This window comes from Arachis duranensis, chromosome 7 (genome assembly GCF_000817695.3).
Source record: "Arachis duranensis cultivar V14167 chromosome 7, aradu.V14167.gnm2.J7QH, whole genome shotgun sequence".
Classification (NCBI taxonomy): domain Eukaryota; kingdom Viridiplantae; phylum Streptophyta; class Magnoliopsida; order Fabales; family Fabaceae; genus Arachis; species Arachis duranensis.
The window spans coordinates 78,160,726-78,184,376 of record NC_029778.3 but is presented as its reverse complement, the minus strand read 5'-3'; the positions used below and the strand labels follow the sequence as shown (position 1 = coordinate 78,184,376).

The 23,651-nt window shown below is 31.3% G+C and overlaps 6 protein-coding genes across 6 annotated transcripts; all 6 read left to right on the top strand.

Moving 5' to 3' along the window:
- The first annotated feature begins 4,711 nt into the window (after positions 1-4,711).
- Positions 4,712-5,431, top strand: LOC107459667 (ethylene-responsive transcription factor WIN1). The gene is made up of 2 exons (XM_016077887.3): positions 4,712-4,846; positions 4,939-5,431. The coding sequence occupies exons 1-2, from the start codon at positions 4,767-4,769 to the stop codon at positions 5,429-5,431; spliced, it is 573 nt and encodes a 190-aa protein (XP_015933373.2). The 5' UTR covers positions 4,712-4,766.
- A 3,405-nt stretch (positions 5,432-8,836) lies between these two features.
- LOC107459902 (uncharacterized) lies at positions 8,837-11,393 on the top strand. The gene is made up of 5 exons (XM_016078207.3): positions 8,837-9,003; positions 9,321-9,434; positions 9,959-10,038; positions 10,704-10,828; positions 11,289-11,393. The coding sequence occupies exons 1-5, from the start codon at positions 8,951-8,953 to the stop codon at positions 11,358-11,360; spliced, it is 444 nt and encodes a 147-aa protein (XP_015933693.1). The 5' UTR covers positions 8,837-8,950; the 3' UTR covers positions 11,361-11,393.
- Positions 11,394-12,520: 1,127 nt separating this feature from the next.
- On the top strand, positions 12,521-13,467 carry LOC107459645 (embryo-specific protein ATS3B). Its single transcript, XM_016077872.3, has 3 exons — positions 12,521-12,795; positions 12,868-12,972; positions 13,056-13,467. The coding sequence occupies exons 1-3, from the start codon at positions 12,658-12,660 to the stop codon at positions 13,326-13,328; spliced, it is 516 nt and encodes a 171-aa protein (XP_015933358.1). The 5' UTR covers positions 12,521-12,657; the 3' UTR covers positions 13,329-13,467.
- A 269-nt stretch (positions 13,468-13,736) lies between these two features.
- On the top strand, positions 13,737-14,632 carry LOC107459641 (embryo-specific protein ATS3A). The gene is made up of 2 exons (XM_016077869.3): positions 13,737-13,958; positions 14,031-14,632. Exons 1-2 carry the CDS (start codon positions 13,794-13,796, stop codon positions 14,409-14,411), a joined length of 546 nt encoding a protein of 181 aa, XP_015933355.1. The 5' UTR covers positions 13,737-13,793; the 3' UTR covers positions 14,412-14,632.
- Positions 14,633-18,567: 3,935 nt separating this feature from the next.
- Positions 18,568-21,487, top strand: LOC107459638 (probable polygalacturonase At3g15720). The gene is made up of 9 exons (XM_016077866.3): positions 18,568-18,637; positions 18,740-18,859; positions 19,074-19,211; positions 19,309-19,479; positions 19,675-19,698; positions 20,028-20,317; positions 20,772-20,880; positions 20,957-21,073; positions 21,153-21,487. Exons 1-9 carry the CDS (start codon positions 18,614-18,616, stop codon positions 21,381-21,383), a joined length of 1,224 nt encoding a protein of 407 aa, XP_015933352.1. The 5' UTR covers positions 18,568-18,613; the 3' UTR covers positions 21,384-21,487.
- A 95-nt stretch (positions 21,488-21,582) lies between these two features.
- LOC107459536 (RHOMBOID-like protein 5) lies at positions 21,583-23,543 on the top strand. The gene is made up of 4 exons (XM_021128167.2): positions 21,583-21,999; positions 22,074-22,237; positions 22,476-22,911; positions 23,002-23,543. The coding sequence occupies exons 1-4, from the start codon at positions 21,746-21,748 to the stop codon at positions 23,075-23,077; spliced, it is 930 nt and encodes a 309-aa protein (XP_020983826.1). The 5' UTR covers positions 21,583-21,745; the 3' UTR covers positions 23,078-23,543.
- The last annotated feature ends 108 nt before the right edge of the window (positions 23,544-23,651 follow it).

Sequence of the window (23,651 nt, the reverse complement as noted above, 5' to 3'; positions counted from 1 at the left end):
AATTTGATATTCAGTTTTAATTTTTTTCATTTTAATCCTATCAATAATGAGTAGTTGATATAATTACCATTAAAAAAAGTCAAAAAAATAATTATCAGTTATTTTTTTATTTATATTGCAATTATCTTTTCATTTTACGCATAATTTTCATTCACGTTATCTTTTTCTTTCTCTTTTTTTAAGTCTTTATCTACTTTTATTATTTTTTATATCTCTGTATTTTTTTTATTTATTGAATCAATTATGTATTAAAATATTTTTATTTTTAATATCTAGTTATATATAGTATACACATAGATATTAATATATCGGTTGCATTGCGAGGATAAGACATCAACACCATGGAGTGAAGTTGGGCCTGAAACTGAAAGTGATACTCCAAATACTAATTAAGTATTGACTACATACTAATCAAATTATTGTTTCATAAAAAAAAAGAATATTGTTGTTATATGTCAATATCTATTTAGAGTGTAAAGCAACGACAGACCCACACGAATTCCTCAAGGTTGCATTATGCTTCGTCAACCCAGTTTTGGTGAGAAGAATATACAAAATATAGATTCCTTTGCTTGGACCGGTTCATTAGAACTATTGCTAATTAATTAATGGATCTCGCTAGAAAGACAATGGTTTATTTGTACAATATGTACAATAGATTATATAAGTTACAAAATAATATCTCTTATATTATCTAGAATAATCATTTGAATACTAGGAATAATAAACATTTTTTCAAAAACTTAAACTGATTTTTGAGTTCACCAAAAATCGAACTCCTGACCTTTTAGATTTAGAATTCTAATACCATATCATAATATCACTAATCCCAAAAGCTTTAACTGAAGAGAAAAAATAACACTAATGATTATATCTCTAATACTTCCTAAACCTCCATTATACACATTATACAAATATTCCACTGGCTCCTCATACTTTTCCTTAATTAAATGGTAGTTTAGAGATTCGATCAGAAATGGAGTGGACATTCGACCTAATACTACTCCAAGTTTGGGACTCTATTATATTGCAACGTAATAAATTGATAATTACCAAAGATTGAAGCTAGGACTAGTAGTAGTAGAGAGGGGAGTGGGTAATAATTAATAAAAGAGAAGTGGTTATTCTTATTCAGTATTCTGATGCGAGATTGATGATGATAAAGATAAAAAACAAAAAATAAAAAAAATGTGGGAGATAGCTGTTAGAATCACATATCAAAATTTAGACAAGGCACAGTGTTAGGCAAAGATTGTCCAACATAGGGAATGACCCTGAGGATTGAATATAAACCCTTAGTTGCATCTCTGAGTTGTTCATGATATTAATAAAAATGACAACGTGGTGGTTGATGAGGGGAACGTGCGTGAAGCACTCTCCCCTTATAAAGGCTAGTTAAGAGGTACCACAAGAAATAATAATAACAATAATAATAATAACAATAACAATAATAATAATAATACCATATGGTAAATGTCTTTGTACTATATAACATACACTCTCACATTACACCAGCTGAGCTGTTGGACCGTTAATTTTTCTATTACGATGAAAACATTCACGCAATGCCTTCCTTTGATTTAGGTAGCTACTACTTTTGGCCCACTCAACTTATAAACAAAAAACGTGTCTATTTAAGTAACGTGCACAATTCTCAGTAACTTCTGTTACGACAACACATATGAAAATATTCAAGACCATGCACCCAAGTAAAAATTTATTTACTTTCCTTTTGTTTTTTTTTTCGTTATCGATCAGACTTTGCTACATTGACGTATGTATACTGTTGTTGATAAGAGTGAAAACGCACAGGAGACACACAACGTAACCCTATTCTATTAACGTTGATACTTAGAGTGAGTAATGGAGGGCAATTAATTTGATGATCAACTTTATATGATTGAACATACAATTAATTTTATCCAACATTATTGTGATCTTAAATTTAAATATTTTTAGGCATTCATAAGGGTTCAGTTCATGTACTCTGATCTATATATAGGCATGCCTCTCTTGGAGGTATATACATGCAAAATAAAGCACCCTACTATATATATCGGCTATCCTATGTGTATACTAGAATAGGCTATTAAAATTAGTCATTAATATAAAATACATATTAAAAATAAATTAAACTACACATATATTTATACATAAATATATTAATAATTAATTTTAATGATTGATTTTAGTGTACGAATAATATTTTTGTATATATATATATATTAAATAATTTTTTTTTGTGCAAAGTTAAGAATGAGATTCAAACCTATAATCTCTAGGTGAGTATAGAGAGATTATGTCATTTGAATTATAATTTTATCTTTAAAAAAAATAATCTTACAAACTACAACTAAAATAGCATAGTCTCTTCATACTCACTTAACATGTCAAACCTTTTCTTTTTATTGTGCTCCTTCTTTTGAAGGTTAATTACAAGCTTTAGGGATAAAATTGACGCCCGATTAATTATTACTTTGATTATCATTACATAAAGTCTTTTAAAAGAAGCTATTATAGTCTTTAATGAATAATAATCTCAACAACTTCTTTAATTTAATTATTGGCTATTCTACTAATGAGCTATATAATAACCATGCAACTCCTTTTAAATTAAAGAGAACGTCTCCTAATACATAGGAATCGAAGATTATCCATCTTTATTTATTTCTTTGCTTGTTTGGCGAAATTATTTTGATAAAAAATATTTTTTTTAATAGAAAAAGAATTTTTTTATTTTTTAGTGTGTTTAGTAAATTTTTAATAATAAAAATAAAAGTAATAAAAAATAAAAAATATATTTTTTTTGAAAAATTATAATTTACATCTTATTTTAAAAGATCTATTTCCCTTAAAAAATGATGTTTTTCATTTAATAAATAAACAAAAAGTACTTTTATATTATTATATCTAAACATAATTAATAAATAAAAAGATCTTTTTGTATGAGATATCCAAATATAAAATTATTTTTATTTTTTCATAAAATTAAAGAAAAATAATTCAAAAAAAAATTATTTTTTTAGAAATTCACCCGAACAAACCCATAGAGGATTAGAGGAAGAATAAACCTCCATGGGTAGAGAATTTAATTTAATTATTTGTTATTAACGGATTGATTTTTTTTTTTTTTTACCGGATCGGAATCACATCAACTCTCTTCTTTTTTAACACATATAGTGGTTCTGCGCAGTTAGTTTCAACATTCTGTAAAATTAGCACCTTCAATTTTACCCAAGAAAAAGAAACATATCTTCTTACTTTTCGAGACTTCATTATTTTTCCTCCATAATAATGAAGAAACATTTGTACTTAAAAGGTGGAATTTTATTAATTTAGCTTAGGTAGCTAGAACTTGGACTAGTATGGAGGTTGGAATATATATAGACAGTATAACAGAAAATAGTACAAAATTCTAAAGCAAGGCGAAGGTTGAGTTATTTATAATAATTAAGTGAAGCATGCTATATATGTTCATACTTAGAAAAATCTCCGATCTACTATTTTTCTACCTGTACAAACACAGCTAGCATTTCAAATTAGTACACTGACACCATGTTCTGACAAATCTCATTTAATTTAAACTCAATCTGTTAATAGCACCAAGAATTGGGATATACATATTTACATACTTAGTTTAATTTTATGTTTTGGCTACTACATATGAGTATTAACATTGTGTTTTTTCCTCATTAAGAAATCAGAATTAAATAAATAAACATTTAGTGGTTGGATTAAGGTTTAGGTGAAAAATCAGGCGAAGTCGTTTTCACGTGAAGTTGATAACTGAGAGCCGTTAGATGATTTAACTGATTTGACTAATTTTTTATCTAACGGCTCTCAACTATCAACTTCACGTGAAGCCAACTTTACCTAAATTTTTACCTAAGTTTATTTGGGAGTGGCTATATTGTAATTCAATGTTTTTACCTCAAAGGGGAAGGTCATAAATTTACGAGAAATGGTTGCTTTGATATATATACATGCATGTAGAGGATGGGAGTACTAGTTTTGTGGTTGTACTTTTTCATTGAATAGAAAGAGAGGGACCAAGTAATGGGATATTGGTATTCCACCTATGTCAAGATAACATGCATGTATGTTCTCAAATTTGTACTGTGACAGTATATAACTCTTGACATTTCGGATCTAGCGCTCTAATACCATATTATGATACCACTCGTTCCAAAAGTTTCAGCTGATGAGAAAATATAACACTAATAATTATATCTCTTATACTTCATAAACTTCTATTGTGCACATTGTACAAGTATTTCATTGGCTCCTTATACTTTTCCTAACTTAATTGGTACTATATTATATATACAAAATGATGATGACATGGATAATTATTGATTGCCAAACTCATGTATGGAGCAAAGCGTCTTTCTAAGTTAGAAGGTAACGGCTTCCTTCTTGGCGTAATTGACACTTTCATTTCCATGTAACATTATTATAACCATGCATAAAGACAACCCTCATGTGATTTTATCATAACATATAATGAAGCATCACAATCCATCTTAATTTATAATATCTATTCAGCAAATTAAGATTAATTAATTATGAGGGATAAGAAATTAAATAGCTAAGTTGTAACCAAACATTCTAGTGTAACCCTATATATATGTATATATATGCATGGTTAGTTACTTACTACCCTATCAGCTATTAGCCTTAATTTGCTTCTTCCCCTAACTCATATGCCACTTCCACATTTGAACCTCATCACTACTTCTTCACTACTATCTCTCTCTCTCTCTGATATGGTGCAGTCAAAGAAATTCAGAGGTGTCAGGCAACGCCATTGGGGCTCTTGGGTTTCTGAGATTCGCCACCCATTATTGTATGTCTTGTATTCATCTATCATCAAACAAAACTAAACTAAACTAGTAGTATGTATATCTATCTAACTGAGTTTGGTGTATGTTGTTTCAGGAAAAGGAGGGTGTGGCTTGGAACATTTGAAACTGCTGAAGAAGCAGCAAGAGCATACGATGAAGCAGCTATTTTGATGAGTGGAAGGAACGCCAAGACTAACTTCCCAGTTTCAGAGAACAATAACAATAACAACAACAGTTCCAGTGGCACTGCTTCTTCTTCATCTTCATCTTCCACAACAACATTCTCTGCAGTTCTTAGTGCAAAGCTGAGGAAGTGCTGCAAGTCCCCATCACCTTCTCTCACGTGCCTCAGGCTCGACACAGAGAATTGCCACATTGGTGTGTGGCAGAAGCGGGCCGGGCCTCGCTCCGAATCCAACTGGATCATGATGGTCGAGTTGGAAAGGAACAACACCACCACCCCCCTCACCACCCAACCTGCTTCTTCTTCCTTGAAGCCAGAGGAAGCCACCAATAATAACGGTGGCTTGGATGAGGAACAGAGGATTGCCCTGCAGATGATAGAAGAGCTTCTCAATAGGAATTAACTCAATTATTATTATTATTATTATCTATACTCTTCTCTATATTCCATTCTCTGTCTTCTTCTAAAACTATCCTCTTTTTAACTACCACTGCCTAACGATCCCTAATCCCTACAGTAACACTTCCAGGCACTATTATATTCATTCTAATTTCTAAGAACAAATAATACTCAAATGGATTCTAAGTTGTAGAAATTGGGAAAACGACAACATGGTTTGTGACATCATCCTATATGTCAGCGGATTATACACATACTCGTATATGCACTAGTTTCTCCAACACTACCAGAAACACGGTAGTTTACCTGGGAAAATACTCAAGAACAAGAAGCAGTGGCAAATTTTTATGATCGTGATAACCACTTGCAACGTTTTGCTTTTCCGTGATTAAATTATGCGAAAGTTTTTTAAGTTTTTGTTTGTCTGTAGCCAACTTGAATTGGACTCTTTCAATTGCCACAAACTCAATGTTCACCATGGCGAAATCAAACGATGTCTACTTTTAAATTATGCGCTTCTATTGAGAGTGTTTCCTTCTATTCCAAATTTAAACCTTAATAATAAATTTCAATTTTTAAGGGTGCAGAGTTATCCAATTTGTCTATAGCTAATTCATGACTACAAATCACAAAATCTGCTGATGATAATTAAGACTTAAACTAGTTACTATAAACTGAGGTATCTATATTGGCTGCTATGGGCTATATTATAGGTGAACCAAAAATACAAAATTTGCAAATCTTAATATGACATAGATGTATGTATATGTTGATCTACTTTATAAGAAGAAAAGGAACATATATAAGTACATCTGCATGCAACTAATTAATAAACAGTGTAGCCAACCACATGATAGAGCAGAAAGAAACTAAAGAATATCGTACTAAAACAAAGGTGTGGGGAAAATGGTGTCCTTGTTGATTTAATTATAAGAAGCAAAACATGTGCTAATAATTTTGTTGACTATGACATTATTTCAATTTAATTTGTTGTGTGTGTGTACTGTGTATGTAGACCACACCAAATCATTTGACAGATTAAGATTGTTTATTGAATTTGATACTGACAGCGTGATGATTCAGGATAATCAACTCTGAAAGCTTGATTTGAAGATTCCTGCCGACAAATGTGGTTTTAGGAGAAGGATTAGAGTACGCACATGCAAGAGTTTTGAAATGGAAATGATCTTCAGCGATATGGAATAAAATCTCAAGCACTATGCTAAACTAACAAGTATAAGCAAAATGAACAATTTAATGCACGGAATGTGTAACGTCGTGTTGTTCTAGTTACGTTAATATATACAAGGCAATACGGTTCCCGCATTTTTCATCTTAATTGAACTGGAGTCACACAAACGAATGAATCTAATTTATGGGATGACGTTGAAGCTTTGGAGAAATAGAAAAACGGAAAAGCAATTCATGTATATTCTATAAAGGGTGCGAATGCGATAATACTGAAATATTCCTTTCGGGATTGGAAATTAATGGAACTATTGGAGTAACAGAGAAACCCCATGTGATGGAGATTTATAGGTATCTTTAGGCCAGGGCATTTCTGTCTCTAAAAATTAAGAACATGGAAGATTAAATTGCCTTCAAAGTGGGGACTACTCAAGGCAGATGATGAAGCTCCTAATTGTTTTTTGTCACATTCATTGTATATCTATGAGCTGTTCCCCATATGATGATAATGATGATGATGTTTATATACATGTATGCATTGGTAGATACTAGATAACAATTCACTTTAACCATGCTTTAATTATTGTAGTTTGTGATGATCTCCAATTATTAGTAGTAGTATATGTATCGGTGTTAAATGATGATGATGCATGTGTACGAAAATGGTATAAGCCTTAGGGTGCTTTAGCCTTATAAAAATAGGCTCTGGCTTCCTTGTGAAAGCTTATTAGGTTTAATTTTTATCATTGAATAATGATTTCTATAGTTTCACATTGAAGATAGGTTTGTAGTAGGTGAATTTGTATCAAGGGGAGTTAACTAGGCCTTTTGCATGTTGCATCACATTCCCATGTGAAGTGCAAACACGTGTGTGCTTTTACTAGGGAATATTTTCGTATATATATCATGGTTAGTTGCCCAAATTTGGGTTGACAAGTCTTGTGATTATAATAAGAGTTTATTATTTGAAATCATTTGGATAAAGATATTAAAAAAAATATTTTTAATAATTAAAATTTAATACATATAATTAATTAAATTGTGTTATTTTTATTAAAATTAAATCCGACAAATTAATTTAGTCAAAAAATTAATAAATTAAATTTTAAATCGGTCTAAATTAATATTTTTTTATAAAAAATAATTAAAATATTTTTATTATATATATATTAATTTTAAAATTTCTAAATCCTAACTCTATGACGACAGAAAAAAAAAGACTAGAATTTAGTATTCTCAAAATTAATATATATAATAGGATTATTTTAGTCATTTTCTATAATAGGAATATTGTAGTCATTTTTTATAAAAAAAATATTAATTTAGGCAAATTCAAAATTTGATTTACCATTTTTCAGTCAAATAAATTTTTCTGACCTAATTTTGACAAAAATGACATGATTTAATCGATTATATGTGTTAAATTTTTATTATTAAAAAACATCTTAAAAAAACATTTTAGACATCTTTATCTATTTTATTCCAACATTATATTCTTGACAAAATTATATGTATAGACTATAGAGAAAGAGATATAGGTTTGATTTTGTAAATTTTTTATTTTTTATTTTTAAATAAATTATAAAAGTTTGTTTTTAAAAAATAATTTTTTTTAAATATTTGGACCTAACATGATTGTTTTCTTGAAAAGACAATACAGTTTTTAAACCAAGCCCAGTCCACAAAAATTACTTATTAACCAAAGATAAATTATAAATGAAGCACTCTTAGGGCTTGTTTGGGTGAGGTTCTAAGAAAAGATCTTTTTTTGAGTTATCTCTTTTTAAAAGATTTTATAGAGAAGTAAAAGTAATTTTATGTTTGGATATCTCATGTAAAAAGGTCTTTTTATCTATCAATTATGTTTGGATATAACAATATAAAAGTACTTTTTTGTTTATTTATTACATGAAAAACATCTTTTTTTTAAGGAAAAAAGATCTTTTAAAAAAAATGTAAATTACAGCTTCTCAAAAAAAGATCTTTTTTTATTTTACTAGTACTTTTACTTTTACTACTAAAAATTTACCAAACACGTTAAAAAATAAAAAAAAATATTTTTTCATAATCTTTTTTTAACAAAATAATGGCGTCTAAACATGCACTTAAATAAAACTCAAATTCGTAACCGAGTTAATTTTTGACCATTCAGTTAAGATACTTGGCAACGGAAAAATTATAAGTCTAAAGGAATAAAAGTAAAAATAAGGGGGCATTTAAGTAATTGTAAGCAGTGCCAAGCGTAAGAGAACAAGAGAAGATCTCTGCGATCCCGTTTCATCGATCGGAGCTCGTAGGTTCGCAGGCGAAAGAGGAAGAAAGAGAAGCTGAGAGTATGATACTGGCGGTGCTGTTTGCGAACGTTGAGGGAAATATCCTCATCGAACGGTGTGTTTAGATCTCTCTCTTTTCCTGCTGTTATCTATATCATTTATCCCAATTTTGATTCGTTTCCTTTCTATGCTTCGTAATGTAATTCTCATATTGCTGTTAGATCCCTATGTTGTTAATGAAAGATAGAAGTAGCTGATTTGTTGTTGTTGATCTCTGAAGCAATTTGAAATCCCGATTTTCCTCCTCCTCATAGAGAGGAGCTTTCAGTTCATAATCATAATTGCTCAGAAAATCAAAGGAACAGCAAAATGGTCATGGTTTCAGCTTTATGATTATGTAACGATCTAAGTTCAGTGGCTTTATGGTTTCAGTTTTCATGGTGTTCCTGCAGAGGAGCGGCTACACTGGCGTTCCTTCTTGGTTAAATTAGGAGCTGACAATCTCAAGGGTGCCAAAAATGAAGAGCTCCTTGTTGCTTGCCACAAGTTAGTCTCTTCTTCTCTAATGCTTCTCATTCCTTGAAGATTCAATGTCATGTCATTTATGTATGTATGGATGTTTGTCTGTGTGCGCGCCAACATGAATTGGTTCGTCTATTTTACAGATTTATTTGATTCTGAACCCGTTAGGTAGGAGGATTCCATTGTGGTTACTTGAAATGAAGTAGTAGTAGGCAAGACAAATGGGCTCTTCAAACTTGTTTCCTGAATTATTATTATTGAAAAACAGAGAGAGAGAGAGAGAGAGGTTAGAGAAAGAGAGAGAGAGATTATAGTGATGGACTATACTCAGTTTTCCATTTGTTTAGTTTTTTGTGTTTGTTTGGTGGAAGAAAATAAACAAACTGAACAATATTGCTTACTGTTAATATTTTCCCATCTAGTCTCTTTTGCTTCACTGCATAGTGCATACTATTGTTCATTCAGGTTCCTGTATTTTAGAAAAATCATGACTCATTATTATGTGATGATGATATGGTATTTTGGCTTACGTATTTTATTCTTTTCAGGTCAGTTTATATTGTGTACACAGTTCTAGGGGATGTCAGCATATATGTTGTGGGCAAGGACGAGTATGATGAACTTGCTTGTATGTATCCAGTGAACTGTATTTTATGCTTGATGATGGTAAAATAAAGTACACAAAACTATCATGTCAGTTGTTGATTCTAATATCAACATGAATGTTTCCCAATGTTTCATATTTGGTAATGGTAATAATTAAACCTTAGAAAGAAGTCATCTCATTTGTTGATGCTTGGAACCAGATATGCTCACATGTTTTGAAATTGAAGCACTGGCTTGGGGGTCCTAGATTCATAACCTTTTGTTCTTTTGAGATGATTAAGGAGATTTTTGGAGAAAGTGGTGGGAGAGACTTGCCCCTTTTCTGTCTTGTAATAGATACCGGCAACCAATACACAAAAATATTTTGGAACTAGATCTTTTCTTACTAATATTTCTTTTCCTAGCATTACTTTTTGAAGAATTAAACAAGGAAAATTCGAAATCAATCGAACTGATGAGATATAGAACTCACAATCTCAACTTATTGGAAACTGTTGTCTACCTACCGAGAAAGGGAAAATATCTTATAAATATTTAAGAAAAGCAGGTTATTTTGTTTATAAATATTTCATGGCATCATCAATTTGAACAATGTCAAGCATATTGTTGTTATTTTTCTAGGGTCTGCAAAAGGTACATTATTAGCATTTTGTTTTTTGTTTTTTGTTTTTTTTTTTTTATTTTCAGTGTCGGAGGTAATCTTTGTCATAACCTCAGCTGTGAAGGATGTATGTGGGAAGCCCCCAACTGAGCGCCTTTTCCTTGATAAGTATGGAAGGATATGCTTGTGCTTGGATGAAATTGTATGGAAGGTGAGGAAACATGCTGTACTACTTAATATAAGAACTTGATTGTTTTGAATTTCTCAGTTTACTCACTCTGCTTAACGTGAGACATTTCAATTGATGACATCAACTCATCAAGTGGTATGCATTCTGATATATATCTAGCTAGTGTAAATGAATATTATTATTGAGGTCATCCATTTTCGATGAGGCCCATCTAATCTGACATTATTTTCATTTATTCTCGTGAAATATTGTTGCATGTTATATGCATATAAGATTTCATATGAACTGTGGAAGGAAGAAACTTCGCAATACCACTCAAAAGTGATTCAGTTCTCCCCATATATTGTGATGCCTTTTGTTATGTGTGGCCATTCATTACTGATCCAAACAGTACCTTTATACAACGACTGTGTTTCGTTGTTATAAGTAGCAATTCTTCTTGATGCTTTGCTTGACACTTGGCCTGTGTATTGTTTTGAAGGGATATTTGGAAAATACAGAGAAAGATAGAATCAAAAGATTGATAAGGTTGAAGCCTCCGACGGAGTTCTGAATGAGAAGTTAATGGCCAATTATAACGCAATCATCAATCTGAGTTGTGTTTAGCATCTTCTTAGTTGGAATGGGAAGGCGCTGAAGTTTCTGTAGGATATATGAGTTCTGCAACAGCTATGCTATCATTGAGGCAATCCTCTCGGTATGAGCTTTCTTACTTCGAGTCTCTAGTACTGCTGCTAATGTCATTACACACCCCTTTGGTTGTCTCTCGTTTGCTCATGTAAGTTCTCTTTTGTTAGATGTGTACGATTATTTTTATTCTTTGGACGACGGTTTTTATCCCCAGACTGTAGCTTATTGCAAAAAGCGTTGTTCCGCAATTTGATCTCATCTTATTCTTTTGTACGACTTGTATTTATGCTTGAGAACTATGGAGTTGAGAGCCGCGATTCGCCGGAAGAACATTGGAAAGTAGGATCCAAGTGAGAAATCTGAAATGGTTTAACTTTTGGAAAGGATGCAGCTTCAAATTTTGCATTTAAAAAGGTTAAACTTTTTGACATTGACTGGCTCAAATTTGTCGTTTGCGAGGATTGGACTAAAAATCATAACACGAGTTTAGCGAGACAAAATAAAATAATGCTTTATACAGATAAAGTTCACTTTCCCATCAAGCAATTTTTTACTGTTTTTAATTTGTAAAATTTACTTATTTTAGGTTTATAATATATATTAAAGCTATTTCGTTTCGAAAAATTTATCGGCTTAATGATTAATTTGCAAAAAACATGCGTTGAAAAATGAAAACGGTGAAATTTTCTCATGATCAAATAGGTAGAAAGCATCCAAGGGTTCATATGCTAGAAGATAAAAACGAAGACAAAAGGAAGTTAACCAACAGGGACAGGAGAATTATTCTATCAAACATCATGATGCTCACTATAATGAAAGATACAAATATAACAAGAGAAGAATATATATTTTTTTCTGCCATTCAAATTTAATTTTATTATTTATGTCAGTATAGGATATATTATATAATACTATGATGAAAAATAAATATCAAACAAAAATACGTAAATAACTATAAACCGTCACTCCGTCACAGTTAGTAATCGATCTCTCTTTCTCAAATGTTAATTTTAAAATCTGAATAATTTTAGAAGGATTAGCATAAGGGATCTTTTGATGCTAAGGGAAATAAATAAATGTATTTAAGGAGATGAGACACCTACCCCCTTGTCCTTTGTTGCGAGACGTGGGCATCCGAAAACCAAGGCTGTGTGCCTCTAGAGTCTAGTCCACTGGTTTAGATCGTTTCATTACCAGTTAGCAGAATACAACACAAAAGCATGAAGACGAAGACTGTAACTTCAATAATCCTCATATTCTGCGTGGCTGCTTCCTTCTCCACTGATGATCAGACTCGCACTCAGCTTCCTCAAGCTAACGAATCTTTCAAGCCCAACCAAACCCTCCAGCAGCAACTTGTAAGAAATAAGAATATTCTCTTCCTATATGAATGATGATAAATATGTAGGGTTGTAACTTGTAAGTTGCAGGGTAGTAGCTGTACTTATACAGTAACCATTAAAACAAGCTGCAGCTCTCCCTCCTATACGAGAGATCAAATCAGTCTCGCATTTGGCGACACCTATGGTTATCAGGTACACTATATTATACTATTCCTTTTGCTTCCATTCATCGCTAGGTTTATATATATTTCCTATTTGGAATCGATTGCTATCAGGTTTATGTTCCAAGACTTGGGGATCCTTATGATTCTAGAACATTCGAGCGCTGCTCTACGGATACGTTTCAGATTTACGGACCCTGTACCTACCAAATCTGCTATCTGTATCTGTACAGAACCGGATACGATGGGTGGATGCCCGAGTACGTCACCGTATCTGGCTACTACTCCAGCCCCGTTACCTTCTACTACAACGCTTTCATTCCTTACGGCGTTTGGTATGGCTTTGACTACTGTTATCGTTATTCCGCCTCCACTGCTTCCGCCTAGTGGGCCTTCCTTCTAGCCCAACAACATCTAATAAACTAGGAATCTAGTGGGCCTACTGTTAACCCTTTTCTATGAGTTTCTTCTGTAATGGGCCTAATGTTGGATTTTCTGTATAAGACTAGCTTATTTTTGTTTTTATTCTATATTCCCCCCCCCGGGGGTCAGAATTAAATAATATTGGTTTCGTTTCTTGCCTTATAGCAAATACTGAAAGGTTAGTTCAACTTTTAAAATAGCATAGAGAATATTTTGATGAAAACATTTGCATATGTTAATTCATATATGATTTGTTTACTTGAACGGTCGGCCTTTGATGAAAGGAAATGGGCACAGAAAATATATAATATAATAAATTATTGAGGTTTCTTAGTCCTTTATATAGAAGTAACTAAGAAAGTAGTTGCGAATAAATTAAATGGTGAAGTCCTTGAGTAATCAATAAAAGTTAAGTAGTTAGAAAAAGTGATGAACAAAAAGATGAAAGCATCAGTAAGCTCAATAGTCATCACATTTTGCATCATTGGTGCCTTGTCGGAAGCAAAGCCAGCAGGTAGAGTAAATGCATCACTCTTGAAGCACCACAGAAACAGAACCCGAACGCAGCCGCAGCCGCAGCCGCAGCCGCAGCCGGTAATTTTAATATATAGATGAATTGAACTGCTTTGTTGATTACTTTGTAATGTATATATATGAATGGTGTAGAATAGGCGTGGTGGTGGTGGGTGCATTTACTCACTGACCATCAGCACAAGCTGCGATTCGCCGACGTATACGAGGGATTCAATCAGCATTAGATTACGCGACGCTGATGGGAATGGAGTATACGTTGCAAGGCTGGAGGATCCATCGTCAGGGAGGTTCAGTAGGTGCAGAAAGGACAGAGTGGACTTGTACGGGGGGCCATGTATCAAGCAGGTGTGCTACGCAGAACTGTACAGAGATGGAGTTGATGGCTGGATTCCAGAAACACTCACCGTATCCGGATACAGAGCGCTTCCCATGACCTTTCACTTTCACAACTTCATTCCACGCGGTGTTTGGGCTCAAATTAACAAGTGTAGTCCTTATAATAATAATTACTAACAGAATAACCTTCTCATTTTTTGACTTCTTGTCATTTATATGGCGATAAATCCATTTTGCTCATGCACTGCATTTTCACCTTTGCTCCATAAATTAAAGATGATGAAAACTCAGGTGAAGCCAAGTCGACTTCTCGTGAAGTTGATATTTAAGAGCTGGTAAATAAAAATTTAGTCAAATTAGTCAAATCATCTAACGGTTCACGTGAAGTCGACTGCAGTTTAGTTTTTACCGTAAAAGATAGGATACCAACACAATGACTAGTAGAGTTAACCAACTTAGTGGGTAACTCTTGCATATGAATCCATGTGTCTACAGTCAACATTATTCAGGTCTATGTTAACATACACATAGATTTCTATGAAAATAAACACATAAGAATACAAGAATTATTCATCGAAACATATAGGTTTGGTAGATAAACTAATACAAAGGATAAAATAATAGAAATATGTTGAATTTTATTAGACTAAAACCAAAAACAAAATTGTAAGAACTAACAAAATTTATTTAAGCCACGAAATTTTATAAACTTTTGAATTAATTTGATATGCCATTATAGTACTTTATTTTTGCGTATGTATATACAAAAATAATTCACCAAATAAATTATTACATATTTGTGTATAAACATATAATTTATTTTTTATATATAGTTTATATTTTAAATATATTTTATATAAATAATTGATTCTTTTAAGTATATTTAATATGGTTATTTCACAAATATAACTCAATACAACTATTAGATTATATTCCAAACATTCCAAACGTATGAAAATATAAATCGAAGTTATCTCATTTGATGTAGTAGTGCACTGTTAGTTCGAATTATATTGATTCGATTTAATATTATAAGAATTAATTCAAATTTAATGAATTCGATTTATATAGAATTATAAACAAAAACATATACATGAGGTTATTTAGTTTGAGACTTTTATATAATATTATTATGTGTTTAATTTATGTATGTGTTTTATCCTATATTATATATCTATGATGTTTGGACTTTCTGAAATTTGACAAGATTGACTAGTGTCAGAATTTGAAATAAAATTTTGGAAGAGCAAAAAATTTAACATTAAAATTTAATAATAATATTTATATTAAAATAGAATTTATAATATAATTATTTTTTAAGTTTGTTACTAGTAAGATAATAAATAAATAATTCTATAAATAAAAAATATAAAATAATTTATAATGGTACTCTTCGAATCTTTAGTGACTTGAAATCTTCAATAATTAAATTAGAACTAAACTTTTCAACAATTTCTTTTTCACTTTCTTTCTTCATTATTTTCATTGATGAAAATAATGTAGTAACTGTAGATACTGAAAGAGTTAATATCAGACAAATTAATCTATCAATCAAGAGAACTTCTTGTTGAATAGAGTTGAATAAAGAACTGCAAAATGCAAATAGAACTAATTTTTTTTTATAAAAAATTTGAAAATGATCATAGCCCCATTGTCTCAACTAAACTCCGCCCTTAAAACTTTGACTATAAAAAAAAATATAACATTAATTAACGGTTGGATTGATGAAATTTGTCACGCATGATAATTTATTCACCAATATATAAATCTTTGGTGTAAACAGATTCCTTTTCTCTATATTTATAAATTAGTGTATCTATACGTGCAATGTATAAAATATATCTACTTTTTTATACTTATATTTAAAATATACTTTTAAAATTATGAATATATTTATCTTATATAAAACAAGTTTATATATTTTTATTATTTACGCTAATACCAAATAATCTAAAAAATAAAGAAATTCATAACGTATTTATATTTAATTAAAAAAAAGTTGTCGTATGTATGTTAATACATTTATAAAATAAAAAAAGCACAAAGTACTTATATTTAATAAAAAATTCACAAAATATTTATATTAATTACTAAATATTAATAAATATAATTATTTAATACTAACATTTTCTAAAAATAATATCAACACATAGATTGGAATTAGAACGCACCACATTATCAGCATACTTAATTTTAAAATTACGTCATTAGTATATTTAACTCTAAAATTTACGTTTATAAATAGTAAAACAAAATAATATATATAACAAAAATGTAAGAAAAAATTGTGATAATTTTTAAAAGGATATAATATAAAATATTAAATTATTAATTTACAAAAATATAAAAAATAATCATGATAATTACTAAAAGATATGATATTTAAATTATTAACAAATCTCAACATATATAATTGATTATTAAATGTTAATTTGTGTATGATTGATTACGTAATACTTTTTTAAAAATTAATTGAGAACAGAGAGAGGTATTTAAACTGACACCAAAATGTACTACTGTAAGTATGCTTGAAATCAAAATATAATCTGTTGTAGAATTTGAAATATTGATTATTGGTGATTGAATCACTAGAATATATAAGAAAGAATCATAATAATTACTAAAAAGATATGAAATAGAATATTAGAATTATTAATAAATTTTAATATAAATAATCATTAAATATTAATTTGTGTATATAATTAACTACATAATACTTTTTTAAAAAATAGCTGAGAAAAAAATGTACGCAAACTATCACCAGAATGTACCACATTAATATACTTTTTCAGAATACAAATAATGATGATCGACAAATTTCACAATAATTAATCATTAAATGTTAACAAATCTAATTATTTAATACATAATATTTTCTAAAAATATCATCAACATGTAGATTAACACTAGCACACGCTACGTCAACATACTTAATTACTTATTCTAAAACGTACATTTATTAGTAAAATAAAATACTATATATAATATTTACAAAAATATAAAAAAAATCATAATAATTTTTAAAAGGATATAAAATAAAATATTAAAATTATTGATAAATTTTAATATAAATAATCATTAAATATTAATTTATGTATGATAGATTATACAATATATTTTTAAAAAAATGTAAAAAAAATATTAAAATGTCGCTAAAATGCGCTACATCAACATATTTGACGCTAAAATAAAACTTATCTTAAAATAATATATACTGAAGGGCATAGCCTTATGCTAGGATGAATTTATCTTTTTTTAACAGAATCATTTAAAGATTCTAGTTATTTTATTTAATTTTAAAATTTAAAATCAATTTAGTAATTAGTATAAATAGATAGCATTATTCTCTTATAATATACAATAAGGTACAATAAAAATTCTTCATCTTTTTTTATCTTATTCTTTCCTAATTTTATTAAGGAAAATAAAAAAAAATAATACTCAAGAAAGCAGTTAATCTTGCTACGCAAGAAATCAAGGACAATTGGAACCTAGGTGGAGGCAAATTTTTTTTTTTCCGGTAATAAATTTTACAAGTAGTTAATTTTATTTCCAATGGAAGATAACTAAACGTGCTTTGAAATCAAAGTAGACGATTTCTTTTGATCCGTAGATCAATATCAATCCTTTTTATGTTGTACTTACTGAAGTTTACTTACATGGGTATTGAGTGCAAATGAAGAAGCTTATTGTGTAGAAGATCAGAAGAAGACGTAGGAATGTAATTTGCTTCATGTGCTTACTGTGGAAATAATGTCTTAATTTCCATTAGGCCATGTGTTTTTCCAACTAGCTTGTGTACAGTTTAATTTTCCACAACCCTACTTCATATAAAATAATATATATACTTTCCCATATTGAGTCCCGCTAGAATGTGTACTATTGAGTTATAAAATGAACATCTCCCATAGTACTAGGACTTTCCAAACTTAAACTGATTTTGGATTCACTAAGGATCGAACTCTTGACTTTTTGGATCTAGAGCTCTAATGCCGTGTTATGATATCACTCATTCCAAAAACTTCAACTGACGGAAAAAGATAACACTAATGGTTATATCTCTAATACTCCATAAACCTCTATTGTACACATTATACAAATATTCCATTGGTTTTTCATACTTTCCCATATCTCAATTATTAATACACCCAAAGAACATTAACAGAGTTAAACAAGAATCTTGTACGTACGTATATTGGCAATAATAATCTTGGAACGTAAGTAGTGTTTATTTTATCAATAAAGAGAAAGCTAAATTAAATTAACGTCTAAAATCAGCGTCCAAATACAATGCAGATGCATGGTTCCCTTCCTTATATATAGGAGAGGATATTAGGGGGTTTATACATATAACACAGAAGACTGTTGAAGGTGTCATCATGTGGCCCAAGACAATTACAATGGTGAGTATGAGATCGATCTTAATTAGTTATCAAGTTCTACATTTTCATGATATATATGTATTCTTAATTAGCTTGATTCAACTAACATATTATTTGATCCAGGAGTTATTGTTGGATGTTATAGTAATTCTGAGTGTGGCTACAACAGGATTGAGCGTGACACCAAGTTTCAATGTGTTACAATATGGAGCAGTTGGAAATGGACAAACCAACGATTCACCGGTAACTAATAACTTTATTTGAAGGTGAAAACTCAGGTAAAGTCGACTTCACGTGAAGTTGATATCTGAGAGTCGTTAGATGAAAATTTAGTCAAATCAGTCAAATCATTTAACAGTTCTCAAGTATCAACTTCACGTGAAGTCGACTGCACCGAACTTTCACCTTATTTGAATTACATTTCTTATCTCAAATATTAATAGAGAGATATAAATAGGCGTTTGAGAAGGCGTGGAAAGCAGTGTGCTCGAGCAAGGGAGATATATCTAAGCTTATAATACCAGCAGGGAAGACCTTCATGCTAAAGCCTCTTTCCTTCAACGGTCCATGCAAATCTAAGTATACCTATATTCAGGTCCATACTTCCTTTTAATATTTTGTTCCATTTTGATTTGAATTCCCCTGCTGTTGATCTGATGAGAACCTGTATATAATATCATTATCATGATCAGGTGTTAGGGAACATAGTTGCACCTAAAACAAAATCGGAATATGCTGGGTCCCACATAAACACGTGGCTTGGGTTTAATTCAGTGGATGGTCTAATTATCAGTGGAAAAGGGACAATTGATGGTCGAGGCTCTATCTGGTGGCAGCAGCCTTGCTTAGGAAATCCAGCACCTGTAAGCAGTCTATTAATTTCTCTGTTTTTTTTTAAATGGTAAAAACTCACTATGCAATAATAATAAAAAATTACTATATCAAAATTTAGTTATACATGTCAAATTATATTACAATTTTCAATTAATCACTTATTTTTTCTTTTTTTTTTATTTATACATTTTCATGAGCTCTTTATTTATGACAACTTTTTGCAGGGGACAAAATGTCGTCCACCAACAGTAAGCATACTATCTATCTGTGGAATTATTTGTTATTACGAAATAAATAAAAAAAATGGTGAAAATTATGGTGCAGTTGACTTTATGTGAAGTTGATATCTGAGAATCGTCAGATGATTTGACTGATTTGACTAAATTTTCATCTAACGGTTCTTAGGTATCAACTTCACGTGAAGTCGACTTTAGGTGAGTTTTCACAAAAAAATTCACGTGCAGTTATCTTCATGTGAAGTTGCTAGTTGAGAACCGCCGTATAAAGATAATTGCACGCGAGTTTCTACCAAAAGATAAATAGATTGAAACTTGTTTTTGGACCCTGTTCTCAACAGGCAATAACACTGAATAGATGCAACCGGTTTCAATGGAAAGGATTGACTAGTCTTAACCCGGCAAGAAGCCATATAACTCTAACAAGCTGCAACGGAGGCACTCTCTCTAACCTGCGACTCATTGCTCCGGGAACAAGCCCCAACACCGATGGCATTGATATTTCTGGTTCTACCAACATTAAAGTCCTTAATTCTTACATTGCAACTGGAGATGACTGTGTTGCTATTAGTGCTGGATCCTCACACATCAAAATATTTGCTATAACATGCGGTCCAGGCCATGGTATCAGGTTCCTACTCCGACCCGACCCGATCCTTTGCTTAATTTAATTAAAAAAAAATATAGGGTACCAATATATTATCTGCCAACTTATTATCAACAATAATTAATTATTATATTTTAAACATATAATGCTAGGTAGACAAAAAAAACAGTCATTAATTGTCACGATAATCAATAAATGCTAAATAAGACAAGTTATAATTATTTTTGGCTGAGTTTCTTTGGTTACCAAACATTTTCATATAAAGAGATACATTTAGAAAATATATCTATAAAGATACTTCTATTAAACACAGTCATAAAAAAATATTTTTATTAGACACATTCACAAAGATACTTCCATTAAACACCGTTATAAATAAAAGTTGATAGAAGTTGGGAGAATGTTGTTAGTAACATAACGGAATTGTTTAATTAATGGTCAATTATGAAAACATTGTATTTAATTTTGGGTGCTGCAGCATTGGATCACTGGGAACAAGAGGTGAAACCGACATTGTAGAGGACGTGCATGTGTATAATTGTACTTTGACTGAAACAATGACTGGAGTAAGGATCAAGACTTGGCAGGTATGTATATATATGTAATTAATCAGGCAAATTGGGTCATGCACATGTAGTAATAATACATTATTATATCTAATAGGGTGGAGCTGGATATGCCAGGAATATCACATTTGAGAAGATTAAGTTTGTTCGTGCCAATAGCCCCATTATTATTGACCAATTTTATTGCCCTAATAGGGTGGACTGCCAAAACAAGGTAATTAACATACACTATTAATACTAATGATTCTATATATTTCAATAAAAAGAAATAATTATTTTTTGTTGAATTATAGACTCAAGCGATTAGAGTGAGCGATGTAACATACAAAGGAATTATTGGAACATCATTGATGGATGAAGCAATCAATTTGAGCTGCGACCAAAACGTGGGATGCTACAATATTGTGCTTGATCGTGTGTATATACAGCATGCGGTTCCAGGGAGGAAAGTGTATTCCTTTTGCCACAACGCCCATGGAACTGCCTCCCACACCAAACCTTCCGTTAAATGCTTGCTCAAGTGACAAGTCACCTTCCTCCATTCAGAATAAAACAGATCTCATCAATTGTTAAATAATCTTAAATTGTTGCATAGAATATTGAGATAATTATATATAGTTTCTTAGATTTGTGTATGTTGTACCATTATTATTTGTAAAAATAATTCATGTGTTTGGAGAAAATAAAATAATATCCTAGCTTGACATTGTTGCAAGAAATAGAAACATAAGGATATATTTAGATGAATATAAAAGATAATGTAAGAAAATGAAGAAGGGAAGTTGAGTTACCTAAATTAACAGGTAGACAAAGGGCGCCATCCATTCCCTTAATAATTAATTAGTAATGAGGGATAGGTTGTTATTGTGAATTGTGAGGCATAATAATGGGGAAGAAGGCGCCGCACTCGCCGGACATAGAGGCGGCCCGACATTGGCATCCACCGCCGGGAGAGCAATGGATGTCATGGCTTGTCCCAGTAATATTCGTTAGCAACATAGGCATGTTCGTCTACACCATGTACCTCAATGATTGCCCTGATTACTTGAACAAAGACTCATGTCTCTTCTCAAAACATTTGGGCAGATTCTCCTTCCAACCTTTCCGGGAAAACCCTCTCCTCGGCCCTTCTACCCGCACGTACGCTTCTTTTCTTTTCTTTTCTTCTTCATCAAAATCATTCGTTTATTGTTCTTTGACATGCATGCATGCAGCCTGCGGATATTAGGCGCTCTTGAAGAGGATGGAGTCTTGGAGAAACACCAAGCATGGCGTTTCTTCACCTGCATGTTTCTTCACGCCGGAGTTGTCCACGTTGTCGCCAATATGTTCAGCCTTCTCTTCATAGGCATTCGCCTCGAGGAGGAATTTGGATTCTGTAAGCATTTCATTTCTTCCTTTTCTTTTTCATATAATCATGAAATCATTGTCATTCTTTGAATATAATTAGCATTAATTAATATTAATTAGTATATCTGAATATTTATTATACTCTTAATACTTATAAATATTCTTTTATATTGTATCATTTTAGACAACTTGAATATACTCAATAATACACAAATTCTTCTTTCAGTTTAGTCTCTTATTTCTAATCGTCATCATCGTATTGGCAGTGAGAATCGGAGCCTTGTACCTACTTTCTGGTTTTGGTGGAGGTTTGTTGTCTCTCATACATTTGAAAAACACGGCAACGTCCAAGACCATATCGGTCGGCGCTTCCGGTGCGCTTTTCGGTCTTCTGGGAGCCATGCTTTCCGAGCTTCTAACAAACTGGACAATCTATGCAAACAAGTGTGCAGCTCTTATAAGTTTATTGATCATCATTGGCCTAAATTTGGCTGTTGGATTCCTTCCCCACGTGGACAATTCAGCTCATATAGGAGGATTTCTGGCGGGCTTTTTCCTGGGTTTTGTTCTCTTGATGCGACCTCAATATGGATATGTTAGCCGCAAGTATGTGCCTGCAGGCTGTAATATCAAACACAAAGCTAAGTACAAATGCTATCAGTACTTTTTCATGGTGTCTTCTGTCATCATCCTACTCATCGGGTCAGTAAATGAAATCCCTTTCTTTTTTTCTTAATTAATTCATCTAAAACTCATGTAATTCAATTAATGGATGATATCTCATATTGCCAGATATGCTTATTGCCTAGCTAGATTGTACATAGGAAAGCCAGAGGATTTTTCTTTCCTAAAAAAGTCACCAAGATGAATGCCTCATTCCACACGCCAAAGCCACTTCTTCAACGTGTATCTCTCTCTCTTTCTTTCTCTCTCTCTATATATATGTCCTAGTCTGCAACTCTTTCTTCATTGCAGGGCATGATTATATTATTCGTGCTCAATCCAGAAGAAATAGCAGCCAAACTGCAGCATGCATGAAATTATTTGACATGCTTGCTAGCTACACGTGTATCAAATCAGTGTATGCCTTTGGCTTCCCACATACAAGGCTTGAGAAACTTATTGAATATAATGTTGACCTCATTTATGGGATGTAAAATAGTATTCAAGTGCATTAGTTATCATTTATTCACAATGTTCTTTGCTTCTACTTCATGGAGATTGACCAGTTTGTGATCTAGTAGGAACAATAGTTGAGGTTTCGGTTTAAGTTATTTGTTAAACCAGAACACAGAAACTTATTGGAATACATTTTTATGTGGTTACTTTACATATATTTACGGCACATAATATATTTGACACTTGTTAGTTGTTACTTTTACAATCCTTCCTTATTATTCAGAACAAGACTGAACTTGTAATTGCAACTATAGTATTGTTAT